We start from the raw sequence: 20029 nt of genomic DNA, 5'->3' as shown, positions 1-20029 counted from the left end.
TTGTGATGCATATTCCTTCTTAAAATCTTTTCTCTCAGCAATTATTATTTGCTATATAAAATCTTTTTTTTTTTTTTTAAATTGCACATACAAAGTTATAGCTCAATACCAGTATTGTTTATTTTACACAGCAGTGAACTTGTCCAGCTGCTTGAAGTCCAGCTGTATATGCATGGATAGTGTGTAGCAATTTGCCATAGATAAGGTTCCATCACATAATGAATATACAGTGGTCATTATTGCTAATGAGTTGTTCTCATTATGGGCTAATACAGCCAGTCCAGTGATCTGATCTGATCTGTGTTTGTTTCTCTCTTCCGGCCTGACAGACCTGGCTGAGTTTGTCTTCCTGGGCCTCTTCCTGTCAGAGATGAGTCTCAAGATGTACGGACTGGGACCCAGGAACTACTTCCACTCCTCCTTCAACTGCTTTGATTTTGGGGTGAGTGTCACTGGAACATCACCACTGACATGAGTAGGTCATTATTTGCATGGTGTGAAACTGAGAATTTAGACTTGCATTTTGTGTCCTGTTAGGACAGGGCCACCCTGAACAGATAAAATGTATAAAAATCTGGAGGTGGTGGTTGGGAGTGTGGGTGTGATTGGGCAGTGGTTGGGAGTGTGGATGTGATTGGGCAGTGGTTGGGAGTGTGGATGTGATTGGGCAGTGGTTGGGAGTGTGGATGTGATTGGGCAGTGGCTGGGAGTGTGGATGTGATTGGGCAGTGGCTGGGAGGTGATTGTTGGACAGTGGCTGGGAGTGTGGATGATTGGGCAGTGGTTGGGTGTGTGGATGTGATTAGGCAGTGGTTGGGAGTGTGGAGGTGATTGGTCAGTGGTTGGGAGTGTGGAGGTGATTGGGCAGTGGTTGGGAGTGTGGATGTGATTGGGCAGTGGCTGGGAGTGTGGATGTGATTGGACAGTGGTTGGGAGTGTGGATGTGATTGGGCAGTGGCTGGGTGTGTGGATGTGATTAGGCAGTGGTTGGGAGTGTGGAGGTGATTGGTCAGTGGTTGGGAGTGTGGAGGTGATTGGGCAGTGGCTGGGAGTGTGGATGTGATTGGGCAGTGGTTGAACGTGATTGGGTGATGTCACTGAGGCTGGTTCCTGTGCAGGTGATCGTGGGAAGCATTTTCGAGGTGGTGTGGGCGGTGGTGAAGCCGGGGGCGTCGTTTGGGATCAGCGTTCTACGAGCCCTCCGCCTGCTCAGGATATTCAAGGTCACAAAGTAAGAGCCAGAGGAGAAGGGGGTGGGGTGCTTATTTGGAGATATTGGGCATGGGATGGGGTGTGGGGGTAGACTTAAGGATTTGGAATGGAGTGGTCATGGGTGGATGGTGTTGAAAGGGGTTTTCGGGGAGGAGTTGGTGGTTTGGATAGAAAGGACAGTCTTGCTGGTTGGTTTGGTTGGATTGGGGATCAGTTGGGTGGGATGGAATGGGAGGTTGGTTTTTGATTTACTTGAGTGGAGGCTCAAGTAGGGGTTTAAGTGGGTGGAATAAGCGGTTTGGGGGTAGTGTACCGTGATTTTCCCCCATAAATTTATTGTTGTATGCCCCCCCAGCAGGGCTGCCGGCCACAGTTGCTACCGGCACAGGAGGTTGGATTCGACCCGAACGTGTTGTGCTCACTTGTACTGAGTGACTTACCCAGCAGCCCCCAGCTTTCTCATTTTAAACAGAAATAACCTTCATCACACTGAACGTTTGTATTACAATCTCGCTCTCAAACACAGCTCTCGGTTAGCTCTGACAAGGCGTAATAATTAGATTACATTTGCTACAAAATTACTAAAAATATTGGGCATATCTAATTAATGCAAATGGCAAAAATAAAATGCAGTATTTCCACTGAAATATTTTAATGAGCTACATACACCAATTAAACATGGTTGAGTTGAAATGATACATTACTGGCATTTAGCAGACAGTCTTATCCAGAGCGACTTACGCTACTTTTAAAATGAATTACTTTGTATCTGTTTATACAGCTGGACATATACTGAAGCAATGCAGGACAGGTACCTTGCTCAAGGGAACAATGGCCGTGTGCTACCCAGGAATCAAACCTATGACCTTTAGGTTATAAGCCCAGTTCCTTAGCCATTATGCTACACTGCCACCCTAGCATAAACAGAGATGCTGACTTACAAACATTAAAAAACCTTTAGCAACCACATGCCACAACATCCTTGGTTATCATCATGAGTTAGAAATATATATTGAGAAAAAGCAGAGCTTTCCTACTGGCAGTACTTACACGGGTTCCTCAATCCTTTCATAGCTTTAATAGAAGCACATTGCATTCTCTTAACCAAAAAAGATGTTCATCCTGCTATAAAGCATCAGTATGTCTTCTTTGGGTCCCTTGGGTATAAATGTGTGACCTGAATTTTCAAGTATGGTGGGCATACAGTACCTGTTACCTGTGGCAACAGACCCGGATCCCAACTGCGGGTTAAAAATTCTGGACCTGCTTATTCTTGGGTGTTCTGGTTCAGGCAGTTTGGAACGCCTGTACAGAGTGCATGTGTAGTGTTACTATGACGACCCTTAATGCTGTGTCTCGCTTTCACTCTCTTGTTCTTTCACCCTCTGTCATGCTCTTCCACTCTCATTTCTCACTTACTCTCGCACACTCTGTTGTACTTGCTCTTTCTCTCCCTCTGCTTTTCTCTCTTTTGCATATTTTTGTTTTTATTCCTGTTTGTTTATGATGCTTTTGACAGCTTTTAGATATTTTTTAAAAAATCAAGCCACTACCACTTCACAAACAATTTCTCTGACTGTTCCTGCTCAATCTTGCTCTCTCACCACTATTCTTTCTCTTTCTTTCTCTCCCTGTCTCTCTTCTCTTCCCCTCTTCCTCTGTTAATCTCTGTCTCTCTCTTCTCATATAATGAAGGAATGTCAAATAAAAAAGTAAATAAATGGCCAATTTCTCAAATACATGATGAACTAAATAAATAAAATATATGAGACCAAGACCAATTCCAGTTTTCACAAAATGGCAAAATGAATTTTATGAAAAATGAAACTCTCTTGGTTTTCCTTTCCCTCTCGGCACACAGGTACTGGAACTCTCTGAGGAACCTGGTCGTCTCTCTGCTCAACTCTATGAAATCCATCATCAGCTTGCTCTTCCTCCTCTTCCTCTTCATCGTGGTGTTCGCGCTGCTGGGGATGCAGCTCTTCGGCGGACAGTGAGTACCTGATCTCCGCTTCCTCCCCCTGCCAGCCCCCTTCAGCCCCGCCTCCCTGGTCACAGACTCCACCCCCTCATCCTGGCCCTGCCCCCCTGCCAGCCCCCTGTCAGCCCCGCCTCCCTGGTCACAGGCTCCACCCCATCATCCTGGCCACGCCCCCTGTCAGCCCCTTCAGCCCCGCCTCCCTGGTCACAGGCTCCACCCCATCATCCTGGCCCCGCCCCCTGCCAGCCTCTTCAGCCCCGCCTCCTGGTCACAGGCTCCACCCCCTCATCCTGGCCCCGCCCCTCGTACTCCTCCTCCGCATTGACTGTGCTGCCATTAGCCTATCAGGTCCATTAATGAGGAGTGCTGCAGCAGCAGAGGCAGTGACGTGACATCATCACTTTGCTGTCTGTTAGTGTATCCTGTTATTTTCAGTTGTGTAATTATTTTGGACAAAGTGGATGTGATTGAGGGACATGTCTCTAAGGTTTTCAGTGTGCTCTTTGGAAGGTTTTTGTTCACTGCTGTGATGAAATGCTCACAATGCTCCTGCTCATGTAATCAAACCGCAGCCATTATCAGGAAAGAAAGGTACAGCAATACTCCGCTTCAAAGTCGACATCAAAGTCAAGTTTTAGCAGTTACACGGCACTTTGGACAATAGCACGGGTGGTACAAAGAGCACCTTCGTGTCCTAGCGCAGTTATTTTTGTGTAGGCTAGTTCTACTGTCTTCCTAATCCAAAAAACTCAGCCGTATGATTGCATCAAATCAAAGTGATAAGTGGCGACAGGAACAACATGAAGTGTCTGTGTTAGCCCTCTGCGGCCTGCGTTTCTAACGGGCAAGAAATGCTGTATTTCTCTTGGGCGACACTTTGACCTTTGACCTATACTTTGTTTCTTTTATAATGGTCTCAGCCTTGTACAAATGTACGATTGTGAGAGGCACACGGCTTGCAGTTTTAACTTAGCGCTTCATAAATTATTAAGATTCTGCTTGACACAGCTCAATTTAATCAACTAAACAGTCTGTTTGCTGACTACAGCCAACGAGAAGAGAGGTTTTTTTTTTTTGTCATGTTATCTAAACAGCCACGAACAAAGTGATTATTGTGGAAATTCAATTAATGCACTTAGACATTTGGCCGATCTAAAGATTATCCTGACACAGAGGGGCTAAAGACAACAAAGCTGTAATTAAAGTCTGTTTCCTGGCAGATCCCATGCAGCCTTTGCACATAGCAGTTCCTTAACGATGCTTTGGGTGTCAGGAACGTTAAAGACTTGCGGGAAGGTGTTGGGCCAGTGTGTCAGGTGCGAGCGTTATCTTCTGTACGCCAGTGTGGTAAATCCTATAGAATCATAATGAACCCAGACATGGTTAATTTAGCGTGTCATGTGCCCTAAGCTTTTATTTTTTTTTTTTTCCCGCAGGGGTTACAAATCCCTGCAATAAATCAAAACTTGTCTGAAAGGGTTGGTTGCATTGCATTGCATTATTTGCTGAGAAGATTTGCTTATCTCTCAGAGACTCACAAAAAGCACTTACCTTAGATTCCTCTAATATCCTATCCACATTGAGCAGGAAAATTAAATCATGGATCGGTTACTATTGGAGAGTAGGAAGACACAGAAGTGGTGGTGGTGGTGGTGGTGACTTGTGTGAAAGATGAGCTTTGTTGTTGAGTGTCTTTGTTGCAGACTGGGTGGCTATCAGTATAGGCTGCAGTGTTGGTAATAATGAGAACCCAGTGAACTAGCATTTCCTTGCCACTTTGCTGGGGTGACCATACTCATTCTATACTATTGATGATGATGGTTATTTCATGAATCAATTCCATTTTCAGAGCTTGCTGACTGTCTAGTAACCGGAATTCAGGCAGTCCAGAGCATAGAATGAAAGCTCAAAACGCAAGGTGGACTGGTGTCCTGTATGGAGACCGACAGTTTTGGCCGAAATACGCAGTCGTGTGTCCCAGCAACCCTACATTGAACCGCCTTTTCCTCCAATCTTTATCCATTTCCTTTTATTCCTTACTCTACCCAGATCACTCAGCTTTTATCTGTGTGTGCGCACATCCATGCGTGTGTGTGTGTGTGTGTGTGTGTGTGTGTGTCAGTGTGCGTATGTGCATGTGTGTGTGTGTGTACGTGTGTGTGCATGGATGTGCGGAGTGTGAGCATGTGTGTGTGCGCTTTACAGAGAGTAATGGAGCCGATTCAGTTAGCATGTGCAGCACATTGAGTAGCACTCTGTGGTTCAGTATTTTATGGGGTTAAATGTGAATTTGACAGGCTAGTTCAGTTTAGTTAAACCATGAAGCATGTACAGCATGGAGCTAACAGTAGACAGTACTGAGCAGGCCTGAGAGAGGCCGTTGCAGAAAGCTTATAATCCTGTTAGTACATACTGGCGTGTATCATTCATATGTGCTGGCATTTTTGTGTTTAGCCATCTCGAGCCCAGTAGCTTGCTTTTACCATTACAAATTCATGGCTTTACCATTGCCTGAGGTGGTGAGTGACAGAGTAGGCGGTAAGTTTTGTGTGACTGTGTGATAGGTTGAAGCTAGTTGGCTGATAATTGGCGGAGGGGCAGGTGTGATGGGGGCGTGTGTTTTGGGGAGCGGGGTGGGGGGGTGTTTACTGTGTTCGCCTCACGGGACCTCAGCGTCCATTTGTTGTTTTTGTTTTTTTTTCATTTCTCTCGACGTTTTCTTCAGTTCCAAGACATCGGAGGGAGGTTCCCGCAGGTTTGTCACTCAAAGGGTTGCGCAGAGGGGCAGAAGAAGGACAGAGTGGGGTTGGGGGGGGGAGGGGGGGGGGTGAGAGGGCGTGAGCACAGTGCCGCTCTGTTTTCAAGGACAACCCGTCCCAGGACAGCGTCCCAGCTGTGCTCACAGGGCCCTGGGTCCTATCGGGAGGATTTGGGATGTATAAGGGCCGGGGTGGGGGGTGTGAAAACGCAGTTGGATTACTGTGTGTGTGTGTGTGTGTGTGTGTGTGTATGCGCGTGCGTGCTTTAGTGAAAGATGAATTACAACACCATTACACAAACGATAAGAATGCAGAGGCTCTTGGTACTGTTGGGTTTATGTATTTTATTTTTTATGTAATACTGGGTCAGTATTATTTTTTAAAAAATGTGAATTAAATGCACGAATGGATAAAAAAGTTTTTTTTTTTGGTTCCCACCCTATTCTGGTGGAAGTTCTGTTTAAATTCTCCATTTTTAAACACAGGCCTCTGCGTGGTGTTTTGTGCATGGGTGTGATGTCATACATCTTCAGGGTTTCACCGCTGCTGCAGGTCTGTTGCTCAGGAGGAGGGGGAGGAGCTCAGCACTGCACAGAACGGCAAACTCACAGGGCCCCGCCCCTAAAAACCGACTTTGAGTGACAGCCAGCACACACAGGGATGCACGTACCACAGAGGCCATGGCAGGCACACAACAAAGCTAGTGTAGAGACACACGTACACACACACACGCAAGAATACACACACACACACACACACAGTGTCCTCACAGAGTGCCCATATTGCATGTGTGTCCTCTTAAGGCACCTGCTTCTCTTTGTTAGCAAACTCAACATTAAGTCTGCCACCTTTAAATTACATTACAGGCGTTTGGCAGACGCTCTTATCCAGAGCTACGTACAACAAAGCGAAACCAGGGACCTTTAGAGTATGCAGTGTAATTAAGTTCCAATGAAACTGCTCAGGGGCATCAGAGGCTGACTGGAGGATTGGGGGGAGAGGGGAAATCATCCTATGGGTTTGCCATTGTTGCCTTGAAAGTCGCCCTCCCAAACGCTGTCCAAGGTGCTGTGAGAGGTCCTGTACAGTAGGGGCAACGTGTCGGGAACATTGTAGCAACGTTTTGGCAGGAGTGCTGTGAAGGTTGGGGGAGACAAGTGTGTTGGTGATCCTGTTCTGACTGGTGTAGCATGCTAACGTATATTTCACTGTCCTGGGAACAACCTTCACCATTTCTGAGGCCATGCCCCGCAGCAGTGCGATTGGACACAGAGGAGAAAACTGTAGCGAGCAACACTTTGAGGGGTCGAATGTCATTGCTGCCCAAAACCTCTACAAACTAATTTTGTGAAGATTGTGTGTTAACATGTGTCTGTGCCCAGTATGTTATCTCCATACTAACTAGTGTTTACTAACTGCTAATTGCATGTTTTCGTATAACATTTGTGTGTGTGTGTGTGCGTGTGTGAGTATATTTGTAGGTATACAATAGATGTACTGTATAATGTCAGATGTGTGTAGGTGTAGGTGTGTGTGTGTGTGTGTTTTTATATACTTGTGTGATTTTCTGTTTTCATGTACACAGTTGTAATGATCCTCTCACGTTTTGATAAGTATCGGTTTGAAGGGACGACTGGTAATTCACAGTAATTCACTTCATGTCAGAATTTTAGCAGTAACAGGAGTTACGTCCAACAGCTAAGAGTGGTAAAGGCAGTTCCATATTTATCTGGACATGTGACAGACCAAAGAATCATCGGAATATAAAAATAAAGTAAATTGGCAGCTGTTATAATGTGTGAAGCAGTGAGCCATTTGAGAATTTGATTTTGTTTTGAAATGAAATTCAGTTGGGAATTATTTCTACCAAAAAATGCAATTCTGAACCAATTCTTTTTGGACATTATAAATTATATATATATTATAAATGATGCCATCCTATTTTTCCTGCACGGTGCATGCAGACTGCAGCAAAATTAAGATTTTACAAAATGGCTGCTGGGACTCTAAGCTGATTAGCATATTTTCAAAGAGAACTTACTTTAGAAATTTCCTAAGAATTCTTGTGTTCTCCAGTGATATCATGGGCATAGTGGATATTGTTGAGGGTTAAAAGAGGTTGTGTGTTGTGCCTCTTTGTTAAACTTACTGAACTGTTCTTTCTCCTTTTACCAAAACCCCACCCCCACTCCAAAAAAAAGGTTTAACTTTGAAGATGAGACTCCAACGACAAACTTCAATAACTTCCTGCTGCCATACTCACTGTTTTCCAGGTACTCCTACGTCATCTCTTCCTCTTCTCTTCTCTGTTTTCTGTAATCTGATTGGTTCAAGCAAGGCAGTGAGCCTCCCTACAGACAAAGCTTGGATAATAAACACTTTGAAAGCCTCTGTTACAGGTCAACGGTTAAGTTGGTTTGAATCACTGTCTCCAATTGGAGCCCCACCTACATGAGCTCATGATTCATCAGAAAAAAGGAACTGTTCACTTGTTTATTAGCGAGTGCTGATGACGATGGTTGTTATTCTAGCTGTTAACAATGGCAGCCCCAATATGATGATTATTATTATTGTAATTATTATTATGAATAATAACAACAACAAGAATAATAATAACAATAATAATAATAATAATTACTATACATTATTTTATTCAATATTCTCACCATCCTCTCCCATTTTGAACAGTTCCTGGTCTTGTGTGACTCCCCCACAGATCCTGACAGGCGAGGACTGGAACGCAGTGATGTACCATGGGATTGAGTCTCAGGGAGGCGTGCATCGGGGAATGTTCTCCTCCATTTACTTCATCGTGCTCACGCTGTTCGGAAACTGTATCCTCGCTGAACTCTGGGCGGACGTGCAGTGCGGTGTTCAGGGAACTGTGCTCATAATCCAGAGGGCGGTACAGGACAGGCTCGATTCAGGGGTGGGGGCACTGCTGTTGTGCTCTTGGGGAAAGTGTTTAACCTGAAGTGCTTCAGTATACGTATATCCAGATTGCATGGAGAAGTCACTCTGGAGAAGAGCTTTGATTGGATATCTGAATCTAATGTAATGTTGCTCTGCTCGTACTGCAGCCGACGGCAGGTCTTTCTGCAGGGGGTCATGCTTTAGCTCCCATGTAAGATGGACACCACAAGATGATCTTGTGTTTTTTTAAAATTTATTTTAATTTATCTGTTTTCATGTAAGCCATTTCCATAACAAACCGGTGCCTGCCCGCAGCAGATGGGTTCCCCCTCTGAGTCCGGTTCTGCTCAAGGTTTCTCCCTGCTATCAGTCAGGGAGTTTTTCCGTGCCACTGTGGCCCTAGGCTTACTCTTTGGGGGCCGATTCTCTGCTTTGTGACAAAGCTCCTTTGTTAAAAGTAAAATTGATTGATTGATTGAATTTGTTTTTGCAATTAGCAGTTAGAAAACATTTAAACACGCCACCAATGCTCACGCCACCCCCCCCTCCCATCTTGTGTTCGGTGCCAACCCAGGCATCAAAATATAAACCTTTAACTTGGGCCGACTGCCAGACCCCCAAACTCAAGTGAATATGCCCCTGCCCCAACAGATCAGTTGAGTGAATTTGTTTCCCTTTTATCCTGAACAGGGTCAGTTATGAAGGACGAGGTGTGATTAATTAATGATTTGTATTTTTTATAACTGTATGGATGTTTGTAACCAGGGCACCATCGCAAATGAGACCTTGGTCTCAATGGGTTCCCCTGAGTAAATAAAGGTTAATAAATAAATAATAAATAAATAATCACACCTCACACTTCAGCTGATTGTGGACTACAGCTGAATAGTTTCTCTCTTCCTGTTTTAAAACTCCATGTGTTATTTTGGGAACTGGAGCGTTTTACCTCTTATCCAGTGTTTGGGGGGACGGGAGTGGTTTATTGTTTTCAGTTTCCTCTGATCCTTTCCTTAACCGAACCCGTCGCTCAGACACGCTCCTCAATGTCTTTCTCGCCATCGCTGTCGACAACCTGGCTAATGCACAGGAGCTCACTAAGGTAACTCTGGCTGGCCTTAGAAAAGTTATTTAAATACATTTCCAAATGATTGTTCATAATGATATTGTGTTTCAAGAGTGTATGTGTGAAATGGGTGTTTATGTATGAAGTATGGTGGATGTACAGCTTACGAGTTTGCCTGTGACTGCTGATACCAGTTCACCACGCATGTCCTTCATAACCCCCATGTCTCCCTTTATCCCCTCCCGCAGGGAACAGCCAGTTTCTCTCCACATGGCCAGATGAGGTGAAGGAGGAGCCGCCATGCTGCAGCCAAAGCCCATGGAGGTAAGGGGGTCGGCCCCATGCCCTGCAGCCAACTCTCCACTGGGAAGCATCCCCTGGCCCACCCCCCCCACGCTGTGGTTGTCTCTTTTTTTTCACCTGAGGATTGTACCTCCTCACCATGTCTTTTGGTTGTGTGTGTGTGTGTGTGTGTTTTTTTTTGTTCAGTCTCTGAGGTTGTACCTGCCTCTTTTTGTACCCATGATGGTTTGTGTGTGTGTGTGTGTGTGTGTGTGTGTTTTTGTTCAGTCTCTGAGGTTGTACCTGCCTCTTTTTGTACCCATGATGGTTTGTGTGTGTGTGTGTGTGTGTGTGTGCCTTTGTCTGTGTGTGTGTCTGCGTCTGTATCTGTGTGTGCGTGTCCGCGCGTATGTGTGTGGTTTGTCTTCGCACGCCGTTGAACGGGACGAAATAGTGCTTTGAACTCAACTCGCACAGTCAGCCCCATTACGAAAGAAGACAGCTAACATCAAGTACAGCCAGTGAACTTGTGTTCTGTTAAATTGTTTTATTATTGTGTATGTACTGTGCATGTCAGCTCAGTGTAGTAATCAGTGGTCTCTTGTGATAGAGACCCTGGTTTCTATGGGCTTTCCCTGTATAAATATGTCTGTGTGTCGATTGAAAAGAAAAAAAAAGTGTGTGTGATCTACTTAAATTCATCAAACACTGTTTAATGCCGCTGTCAATGTCTCTGCTTTTCCTTGCTCAAAGGCTATTTTGTGGGCGTGGCCTGCTCATAAACACTATTGGCATTAACGTTCACATCCACAGCAGCAGACCATAGTCATGAGCGTTCAGTGTTCAGTGTTCTGGCTCTCTACTCCACAATTTTAGATTTGTGCTCAAACAATTCACGTGTGGTTAAAGCCCAGATTTTCAGGTTTTATTAAAGGATATCTTATACATTTTGGTTTCACCATGGAGAAATTACAGCACTTTCTATGCATAGCCGCCCCCAAACCCCGCCCCCCCCCCCCCCCCAATTCTATACATGGTCTTTCTTTCCATTTTAGACTATGGGGATTTGTTTACAGGCATCCAGCTGCTACTATGATTAAGCCTCTAGGTGCCATGTACCTCTCTGCTCTGTGATTCGTTACAGGTGATAAATATGGGACAAATCACTGTCGTCTTTGTGAAAAGGTTTACTGAGCCTCTCTGTTGGTGAGACACAATCAGCACTGTTATGTTTTCATCTACAAAGCCTTTTTGGGTGGGAAACCACTTTGTTTATCTTCTCTTTTGAATTGGAAAACAGGCACATGCTCATGGGACTGGCTTGTATTCCACATCCCCAAGACAAATTGTGGCTTAGGACAGATTGCTTTTTGCTTTTATGCCCCTCACACTTGGAATGATTAGCAAAAAAAATACTTTTAAATTGGACTCCTTACTGCCTTTGAGGCAATATGTTGAATATTATTGTTTTTTATTGTAATTATTTAATTAATATTTTATGTGTATTTTTAACTAATTTTTTTATTTACCTTTTTAATGTACTGGTTTTAACTATGAGGGACTTTCCCACAACGGTTTCCAAGGTTTAAAGTATTTGATTGATTGATTGACTGACCTGTTGCAGAGGGAGGTGTTTGATTGGTTGATCGACCTGTTGCAGAGCGAGGTGTTTGATTGGTTGATTGACCTGTTGCTGGAAGGGTGTCTTTTATACCAACAGGCCTTCCAGATCCTACTGTTTCCCTGGGAGGGATTGTAGGTTCAACACCTAACACCCAGTACCCCTCATTATTGGCCATAATAATCCATTTTATTCAAATTTCAAACAAATATTTATCAATGGTTTATTTCAAAGCACTATTTTATGTGTCGTTATGAATGGTATTTTCTTTTAATACTCTTGTTTTTAAGGAATTAGACATTTTACAAAGTGTTTTTTTCCCTCTTTAGGAAGTACATTAGATAAAATACATTTGAGTATTAACATGAAAAATATATTCACAGTTGAATGCACAATCTTTTGAAGCTGAAACCAGACCAGACTGCTTTGTGGTCTGTGCTTTGAAGATTTAAAAACACTTTGTAAATCTGCCACTCTGCATTCATTTTAGGGAGCTATGTTGTTTTTGGGTTTGATGTTATACAGTTTAATGTTTTTGTCTTTTCTTATACTTTGGGAGGAGGAGGGGGCAGACAGAGAGAGAGAGAGGGGGAGGACAGACAGACCGACCTCCTGACTGACCTCTTCCCTTTGTGTTCTGTTTTTTGTCTCACGTTTTTGTTTTGTTATTTTTTGTTTGCGTTTGTTTGTGCACGTGCAGTTTCGTAAAGCAAAATCGAGGTGCTCTATCTCGCAGCTCTTCCGTCTCCAGCGTTAATTCACCGTGAGTTTTTGCTCCAGTTTACAATTTACTCAACCCCTCTCACCTCTTTAACCCCGCCCACCCACCCATCCGGCCGCACCAACCGCCTTCAGTGCGTCCCGTCATCTCCTCCTCTGCCATCGGGATCTCCTCCATCACATGGGCCACAGTCTGTACTCTCTGCCCCTTGCCATCTAATGGTGAATGTGGAAACCTCTCTCTCTCTCTCTCTCTTTCCCTCTCTCTCTCCCTCTCTTTTTCTCTGTCTCTCTCTCTCTCCGCACGCGCGTGCATTTGTGCATTTGAAATCCGATGTGTGTTCTCGAAGCTGACGGGGCGTGCTGGTGAAGCTGTCGCAACAGCACCCTCCCCTCGCTAACTCGTCTCCCAGCTGATAAGAGCGAAAGAGCGTAACTCTGCAAGAAAGTAGGGGGTTGTCACTATTCCCTAATGTGTCTGCTGCCCCCCCCAATTAAGAGTAGGTCAGTTTTTAACACAGTTTTTTTTTTACCTTTACCCCCATCACACACTCACCTCACTGCACAGGCTTCCTCATCTGCAGTGGTTCCATCATCTTGCCAGGAACATGCCGCTAACTGAGCTAAACAGCTCCTGCTGAACATTTCCCACACATTTCCCTGTCCACTGAAAAAAAAAAGAATTTAAAAGAAAAAAATGAAAGAGGTGGTCCTCTTGTTTCCAAAGCCGACATGCCTTAAGGAAGACCAAGCTTTTTTTATGTCCCAGGTAACGGAAGTGAGCAGATGCTTGTATAAAGTGTTTTATGCCGCCTAGATGCTCAGAATACCATTTGGGTGCATGAGTATAGCACGTCATGTTAGCCAGGCCCACCCATAGCCACGCCCCTGGCACCCTGTGGGGTGGGTGCTCGGTGAGAGGAGCAGGGAGCGGGCAGCGCAATTTAAACGGGCGTGGTCCCCCCACCCCCCACGCGCGCTACCCCCCGTCCGCCGTCTGTCAGCCCTGCTCTGTGGCCGGCCAGCCGTGACGCAGCCCTGTAAATCAGTCTGACGGACGGAGGCGTGCGCGGGATGCCGTCGTGAGTGGGCGGGATGAGCGGGGGGGGGGGGCGCCGCTGCCACACTCAGAGCTACCCGCTGACTCTGGGATCGTCAGAAAACCTGCCAAGGCCCATCTCCGCATGCTGCACCGTACTATTCCCACTGGAAGAACAAGACCACGTCGAAACATAGTATACGGCTGGACAAGGCCGACCGATGGTGTGGACGTCATAACTCGGCTGACCAATGGTGTGACTTCATCACTCACTCAGTCGCTCAGTCAGTCACAGACATTCCCGTTTGTAGGGCTGGCTCTATCTGTTGTATACCAGCCAAAAAAGCTGTTTTACGGAGACAGCCGCCAGGGTCTAAGCACTGAAAGTGTGAGTTCATGGTTGGTTGCCTTTATATAAATCATAGCAAGTTGCTAAAGGAAGCGAGCCGGATTCCTCGCCTGGTGGTCATTATGTTCTGTTACGTACGCAGTGGAACTTTATCTCGACGGCCTGTTGAGGTCGCGCAGACAGTTTTGATTTTTCACTGGAAATAAAAAAAAAACCGGGCGGCATTCCTGAGGGAGATTTCTCCCACAATTCCGCTGTCATTGTAGGAGAGGGAAGGAGATGCTGCCATGTCCTGCGGCTGTGAAACCCCTGCGTCCCAGCATTTGGGATTTGTGAGATCCATCGTTCTTCCAAAATGGCACCTGTATGCATACAATTGGTGGCCTGAGATCCTTAGTACCATAATGTTATAAGCAACCTGATCGGGCTTCTAGTTGTAGTCGTACTAAAAGAGTACCGTGCGGTTATGAGCCTGAGATGTAATCAGTTGTCCCCCTAAATGCAGGATTCAGCATTTTTTACGCATAATTCTGGAAAGACAAACACATATTCTGGTCTCTTTTTTTAAAGATTACAACCGGCAACGACCCAGACTCGAACCACAACAAGATAATTCCTCCTGTTTGTTTGAGCCAGCCGTCTTTCGGAGTCTGTCGTTTGTGTTGTTTATTGATCATAATATTTACACAGCCGTCGGCGGCATTGGGGTTGGATTTAAAGAGAAAGTGCCTCATTTGAATGAAGAATCAAAAAACGAAATGTCACGCTCTTGCTAGCTCGCTCAGTATGAGTAAATCAAAACAGAAATTGCTCCAAGGTTCTTTTTTTGTTAGCCAATTTTGATCAGAACGTTATTTGAAGCTTGTCCCGCTATTTCATCCCCATTCTGTTCCCAGTGTCATGATAAAATAATGAGAGGAAACACATTGGTTGTGTTATTTTTGTGAGTTGTCATATTTTGGCAAAAATAGCCATTTTATCGGAATTCAGGTTAAATACATTTTTAATGTCCTGCCACCTGCCTTCCAAAGACGTAGCATTCCATGGGCTAGTGCGACCACCGAGTGATGCTAACTTTGATCCTGTAGGCCAGGGGTCCTCAATCTTACCCAGAAAGGGCCGGTGTGGGTGCAGGCTTTTGCTCCAACCACACAGAAACGCTCCTGATTCTCCTAATCAAGGTCCTTAGGAAAGACTCCAGTGGCTGATTAGTGGTATGAGGTGTGTAACTGTTTGGTTGGAATGAAAGCCTGCACCCACACCGGCCCTTTCTGGATGAGATTGAGGACCACTGCTATTGGCTATTATGGTGGAGGGAGGTTGGGATGGGAGGGAGTTGGGGTAATTTCAGTGAGATTGCGATTATGTGATTTTTAATGCAAGTGTGCAATTCAGTCACCGAATCAATACCTGGATGTGAGATCATCTGTGAAGATGCTCCATGACTTTGCGTGTGAGAGTTGTGTATGCGCCTACTTTTGTATGTGCGGACAGGGTATGTATGTACCCAAGAGACCAACTGATACCCTTTTTATTGACCATGCTGTGTTGTGTGCACGTGCTTGTGACAGGACTTGGGATGTTGTATCAGAGTTAGCAAGCCTGTAACTTAGATGGTAAAAAGAATGGCTTTTCACAAGACAAGGATTTTCAAGCCATGATTTTTATGAGTTAGCAATGCTAGCATTGAATAGGAATTTGCCCCATCAAATAAATGACATCGCTGGCATACTGTGGGAATAAACATAATCAGTATTTTTGTGACCCATATATAATAACATTCATTTCAGCATTTTTCATTATCATTTTGAAAAATGTAGTGTGCCACTTAAATTGCATTACTGCTGTTTTATATTCAGGTCAACACAAGTTCATGTGAGTATATCATTCCATAACCAACCATGGATAATCATAAATGTTTTGGCCCAGCTCTGATTGTGACACAGAAGACGTTCAGCTACTACCTGTTTCAAACAGAAAGTTTCTTTTTCTTAACTAGCATTTCGGAAAGGTTGATTAATGCATGAATCAAGCTCCTGAGAGTTACTTTCAGGGAAAGCTGAAGGGGTTTTAAAGAGTTTATTTTTTTAAAGGTTTCTGGTATTTCATGACATTTTCAGCTTAAATAAATATAACAAAAATGTTGTGAATAAACTTTAATTGATGAACCCATCCAGTGTGATACGTGATGCATACATTGTACCATAGTACCCCAATAATAATGTTTTAGAAGTGATTTTTGAAAAATCCTGGTAGAACATATCGAGCCCTCCCAAAGCCAAAGCTGATCTGCAAATGAATGTGAATTGGGCTCCCATGGATCGCCCGTGACCTGTACCTCCCTGCCGTCTCTCGCACCCTGTCCAGCAAGGAGCAGCAGAGGTCGGCAAAGCTGATGTCGGTGTGGGAGCAGCGGACGACGCAGCTGCGCAGGCACCACCTGCGCGCGAGCAGCGAGGCCCTGTACAACGAGCTGGAGCCCGAGGAGCGGCTGCGCGTGTCCTCCGCCATGCACATCCGCCCCGACATGAAGACCCACCTGGACCGCCCCCTGGTGGTGGAGGCGCGCGATGGCAACGGCAACGGCAACGGCAACAGCGGGAAGGAGGGGGGAGACTGGGGCACCTCGGGGGAGGGGGAGGGGGCCGATGAAGCCGCGCCTCTCTCCTCCTCGCACCCCCGGAAGCACCACAGGCACCGGGACAGGCCCGCCAACGAAACCGGCGGCAACGGGGAGGCGGGCGAAGGCAGGGAGGGCGGGGGCCACACCCACCACAGCCGAAACAAGGAGCACAACGGGTCGCGGGGCAGGGATGGGGGCCGGAGGCACCACCACCAGGGTTTGATGGACGAGGGGGGAGGAGGAGGTGGAGGGGGAGGAGGAGGAGGGGGCGGTGAGAGAGAGCACCGGCGTCACCATGGCCACCGCCAGCCGAAGGAGGGGAACGGGACGGGCGGGAACGGGGCGAAAGGCGAGCGGAAGGGGCGGCACCGGGAGGGGGTGCGCCCCGCCGGTCGGGACGCGGACGGGCGGGACGGCGAGGGGAACGGCGAGCGGAGGAGGCACAGGCCGCGCGGGGCCCGCGCCCGGTCCACCATGGACCAGGAGGAGGAGGAGGAGCAGCGTCGGGACGGCGAGGAGAGAGAGGGCGGCAAGGCACACAGGTGAGACACAGAGGAGAGACAGGTGAGATGCTGTAGAGAGACAAGTGAGACTCTGTAGAGGAACAGGTCAGAAACTCTAGAGAAATAGGTGAGATGTTGTAGAGAGACAAGTGAGACTCTGTAGAGGAACAGGTCAGAAACTCTAGAGAAATAGGTGAGATGGTGTAGAGAGACAAGTGAGACTCTGTAGAGGAACAGGTCAGAAACTCTAGAGAAATAGGTGAGATGCTGTAGAGAGACAAGTGAGACTCTGTAGAGGAACAGGTCAGAAACTCTAGAGAAATAGGTGAGATGCTGAAGAGAGACAAGTGAGACTCTGTAGAGGAACAGGTCAGAAACTCTAGAGAAATAGGTGAGATGCTAGAGAGACAAGTGAGACTCTGTAGAGGAAGGTCAGAAATCTAGAGAATGGTGAGATGCTGAAGAGAGACAAGTGAGACTCTGTAGAGACAGTGGTCTCCAACCCTGGTCCTGGAGAGCTACAGGGTCTGCTGGTTTTCACAGTGACTCTGCACTTTGTGAATCAATTCGAGCAGTTGATTGCACAGTTAACTCAACTCGCCCGGTGTCTTGGGTCTCAACTGGGTGCTGATTTTAAGGTGAAAACAAAAACCAGCAGACCCTGTAGCTCTCCAGGACCAGGGCTGGAGACCACAGCTGTAGAGAGACAAGTGAGACTCTATAGAGGGACAGGTCAGAAACTGTAGAGAAACAGGCGAGATGCTGTCGAAAGAGCAAGGAGGTGCGGAAAGGTTAGGTAATATAACAGGTCCTATCGCTTCCCAGATACAAAACACGGAAAATTGTGGGGTGCTGATCTGATCTTTCTATCCATAATTATCTTGTCAATAACGAGCTTGCGAGGGGTTGTAAAAGTGGAGCTCTGAGGATGTGTTATCCAGATATAATTCCTTTGAACAGGGATTTAAGTGCTCCTGTGTGGGGCTGTTCATTGCTTGTGGTGCTAGCAATATGCAGCTAATTGTTGTGTTGAAGTGGGTCTGTTTTACAGCTTGGTTATGGCTGTAAAGTGTGAACAATATTATCTAAAGCTGGATGCTGGGTGCACCGTGGGACTCTGGGCTCAAAATGGCGTAGACTTTAAGTAGATTTGTCTTCATCTTTGACCAATGAGATGACTCTGTAGTTCTGATAAGGTGACATTTTGTCTTTCTTTCGACCAATGAGATAGCCCAGTAGGACCATCAGGGCAGAGCTCTGTCTTTCTCTCAGCCAATGAGATTACAGAGCAGAAATGAAAGGAAGAATTAAAAAAAAAAAAAATCATTTTTATTTTTGTATTGTTTATCGTCCTGTCTACTAAATAGACTTAGTAGTAGCTTAGTAGGCCTGAAAGGGGCGGAGCTCCATCCTCTTAGCCAATGAGACCACTCTATTCTGTCTGACAGGGGAAGGCACGCAGACGTAGAGGGGTGCGGGACTGCCACCAGTCCGCCCCAGCTCCCCGGGGGTCGGGTGTCGGCCTGGGACAAGCAGGAGGACTCGGACAACCAGAAGAACCTCTCGCGGACGTGCCAGGCGGGGCTCGGCACCAACGCCATCCACATCCCCGTCACCCTCACCTCCCCACCGGGAGAGACCACCACCATACCCAGTCAGTGCCACCTGAAGCCACCGTCTAGAGCTTCCATCCTAAAACAGATCCACTGTCCGTCAGCAGCCTAAGCTGGCCAAAGATTATAAGTATATTATAAGAGCCACAATTAGTTGCAAAGGGAGAAAACTAGTGTGAGAGCCAGTTTGGCCAAGGCATTGACCGATTGTGAGAACCAGTAGAAACCAGTAACTGCCTCCTTTTGCCTCATATTATTCCCCTTTCTCTCTCTCTCTCTCTCTCTCTCTTTCTCCCTCTCTCGTCGGTAGTGAACAACATCGACGTCGACTCGCTCCCGTTGAACGAAGAGAAGAAGAACCTGGAGGACCAGACCAAAAACGGGCGTCGGCAGATTCTGCCGTACAGCTCCATGTTCGTGTTCAGCCAGGCCAACCCGTGAGTGCGCTGTCATGACGACGCTTTTCATTACATAAAACGCCGCTCTCTGTTGTGACCAGCTTCACGTAACACGAGGAAAGGTCGTGTGTGACCAATACAGAGACTCATGTTTGTTTTTTTCGTTGCAGTTGTTTATTTTCGGGTGGGGTCGAACTCGACCAGCGTTCTTTTTTCACCAGTTTTTCATCCACATCTTCTTTTCTTTTTCTCCTGGTTTGGAGTAACCGGCCGTGCACTTGTAGCCCCCGTCTCTTTGTTGTGACGTCCGCCCGGTTAGGCGGACTGCAGCCTGACCGTACCCCTGTAACCCACGCGGTGTGTTTGCTGTTGAGGGGGCGGGGTACTGGCGGTAATGCATTTGAAGTGCTGGGCTGAATTACTCACTTCTGCAGATCAGGAGTGGGACTCAGCCTCTCACGAGTTCTGTTTTCCACCATGAACCGAAGAAACACACGAACCGAATAACAAAGTGAGCAAAATGCGCGTTACGGTGTTTCCTTTTTCACCACGGTCCTACCATTGAATGTGCGCAGTTAATTGGAAAACTGTGACCTTTTTACTTTTCGAAAATCCATCAGCAGAGTGAAGGATGTTGTGAAGGCAACTCCTACACAGGACTATGAAGGTGTCACTCCAACGCACATAGCTGAGCATCTCTCCTTGGGCGTCATCTTTAGTTAAGCAGAAATGAAGGAAAGGCTAGGAAACTCAAATCAGAGGTAGTTCTGCTGTTTTTTTTTCTACTTGATATTATTATCAATGTCACTAATTGGCCAGAGTTTTAGTTCACCCAGGTGTCCTAGGTTTAAATCAGCCCTGGTTAGTGGGGAAGAATAAAAACAAACAGTCCTACCCGTCTCTAGGCCCAGATTTGAGTATACCCTGTCTTAGAGAGCAGACTGTGTGGTATG

General features: G+C 46.2%; 1 protein-coding gene across 1 annotated transcript in view; it reads left to right on the top strand.

Moving 5' to 3' along the window:
- Positions 1-20029, top strand: part of cacna1bb (calcium channel, voltage-dependent, N type, alpha 1B subunit, b) — a 209691-nt gene that overhangs the window by 133819 nt on the left and 55843 nt on the right. The window contains 11 exon segments of the mRNA XM_064308862.1: positions 330-442; positions 1119-1231; positions 3074-3205; positions 8154-8191; positions 8194-8225; positions 8669-8786; positions 9897-9964; positions 12488-12594; positions 16307-17104; positions 18514-18719; positions 18989-19115. Coding sequence (XP_064164932.1) covers positions 330-442; positions 1119-1231; positions 3074-3205; positions 8154-8191; positions 8194-8225; positions 8669-8786; positions 9897-9964; positions 12488-12594; positions 16307-17104; positions 18514-18719; positions 18989-19115 — 1852 coding nt within the window.

Source organism: Anguilla rostrata, chromosome 14 (assembly GCF_018555375.3).
Source record: "Anguilla rostrata isolate EN2019 chromosome 14, ASM1855537v3, whole genome shotgun sequence".
NCBI lineage: Eukaryota > Metazoa > Chordata > Actinopteri > Anguilliformes > Anguillidae > Anguilla > Anguilla rostrata.
The sequence above is the reverse complement of the archived record's forward strand: the minus strand, read 5'-3'. Positions and strand labels throughout refer to the sequence as shown.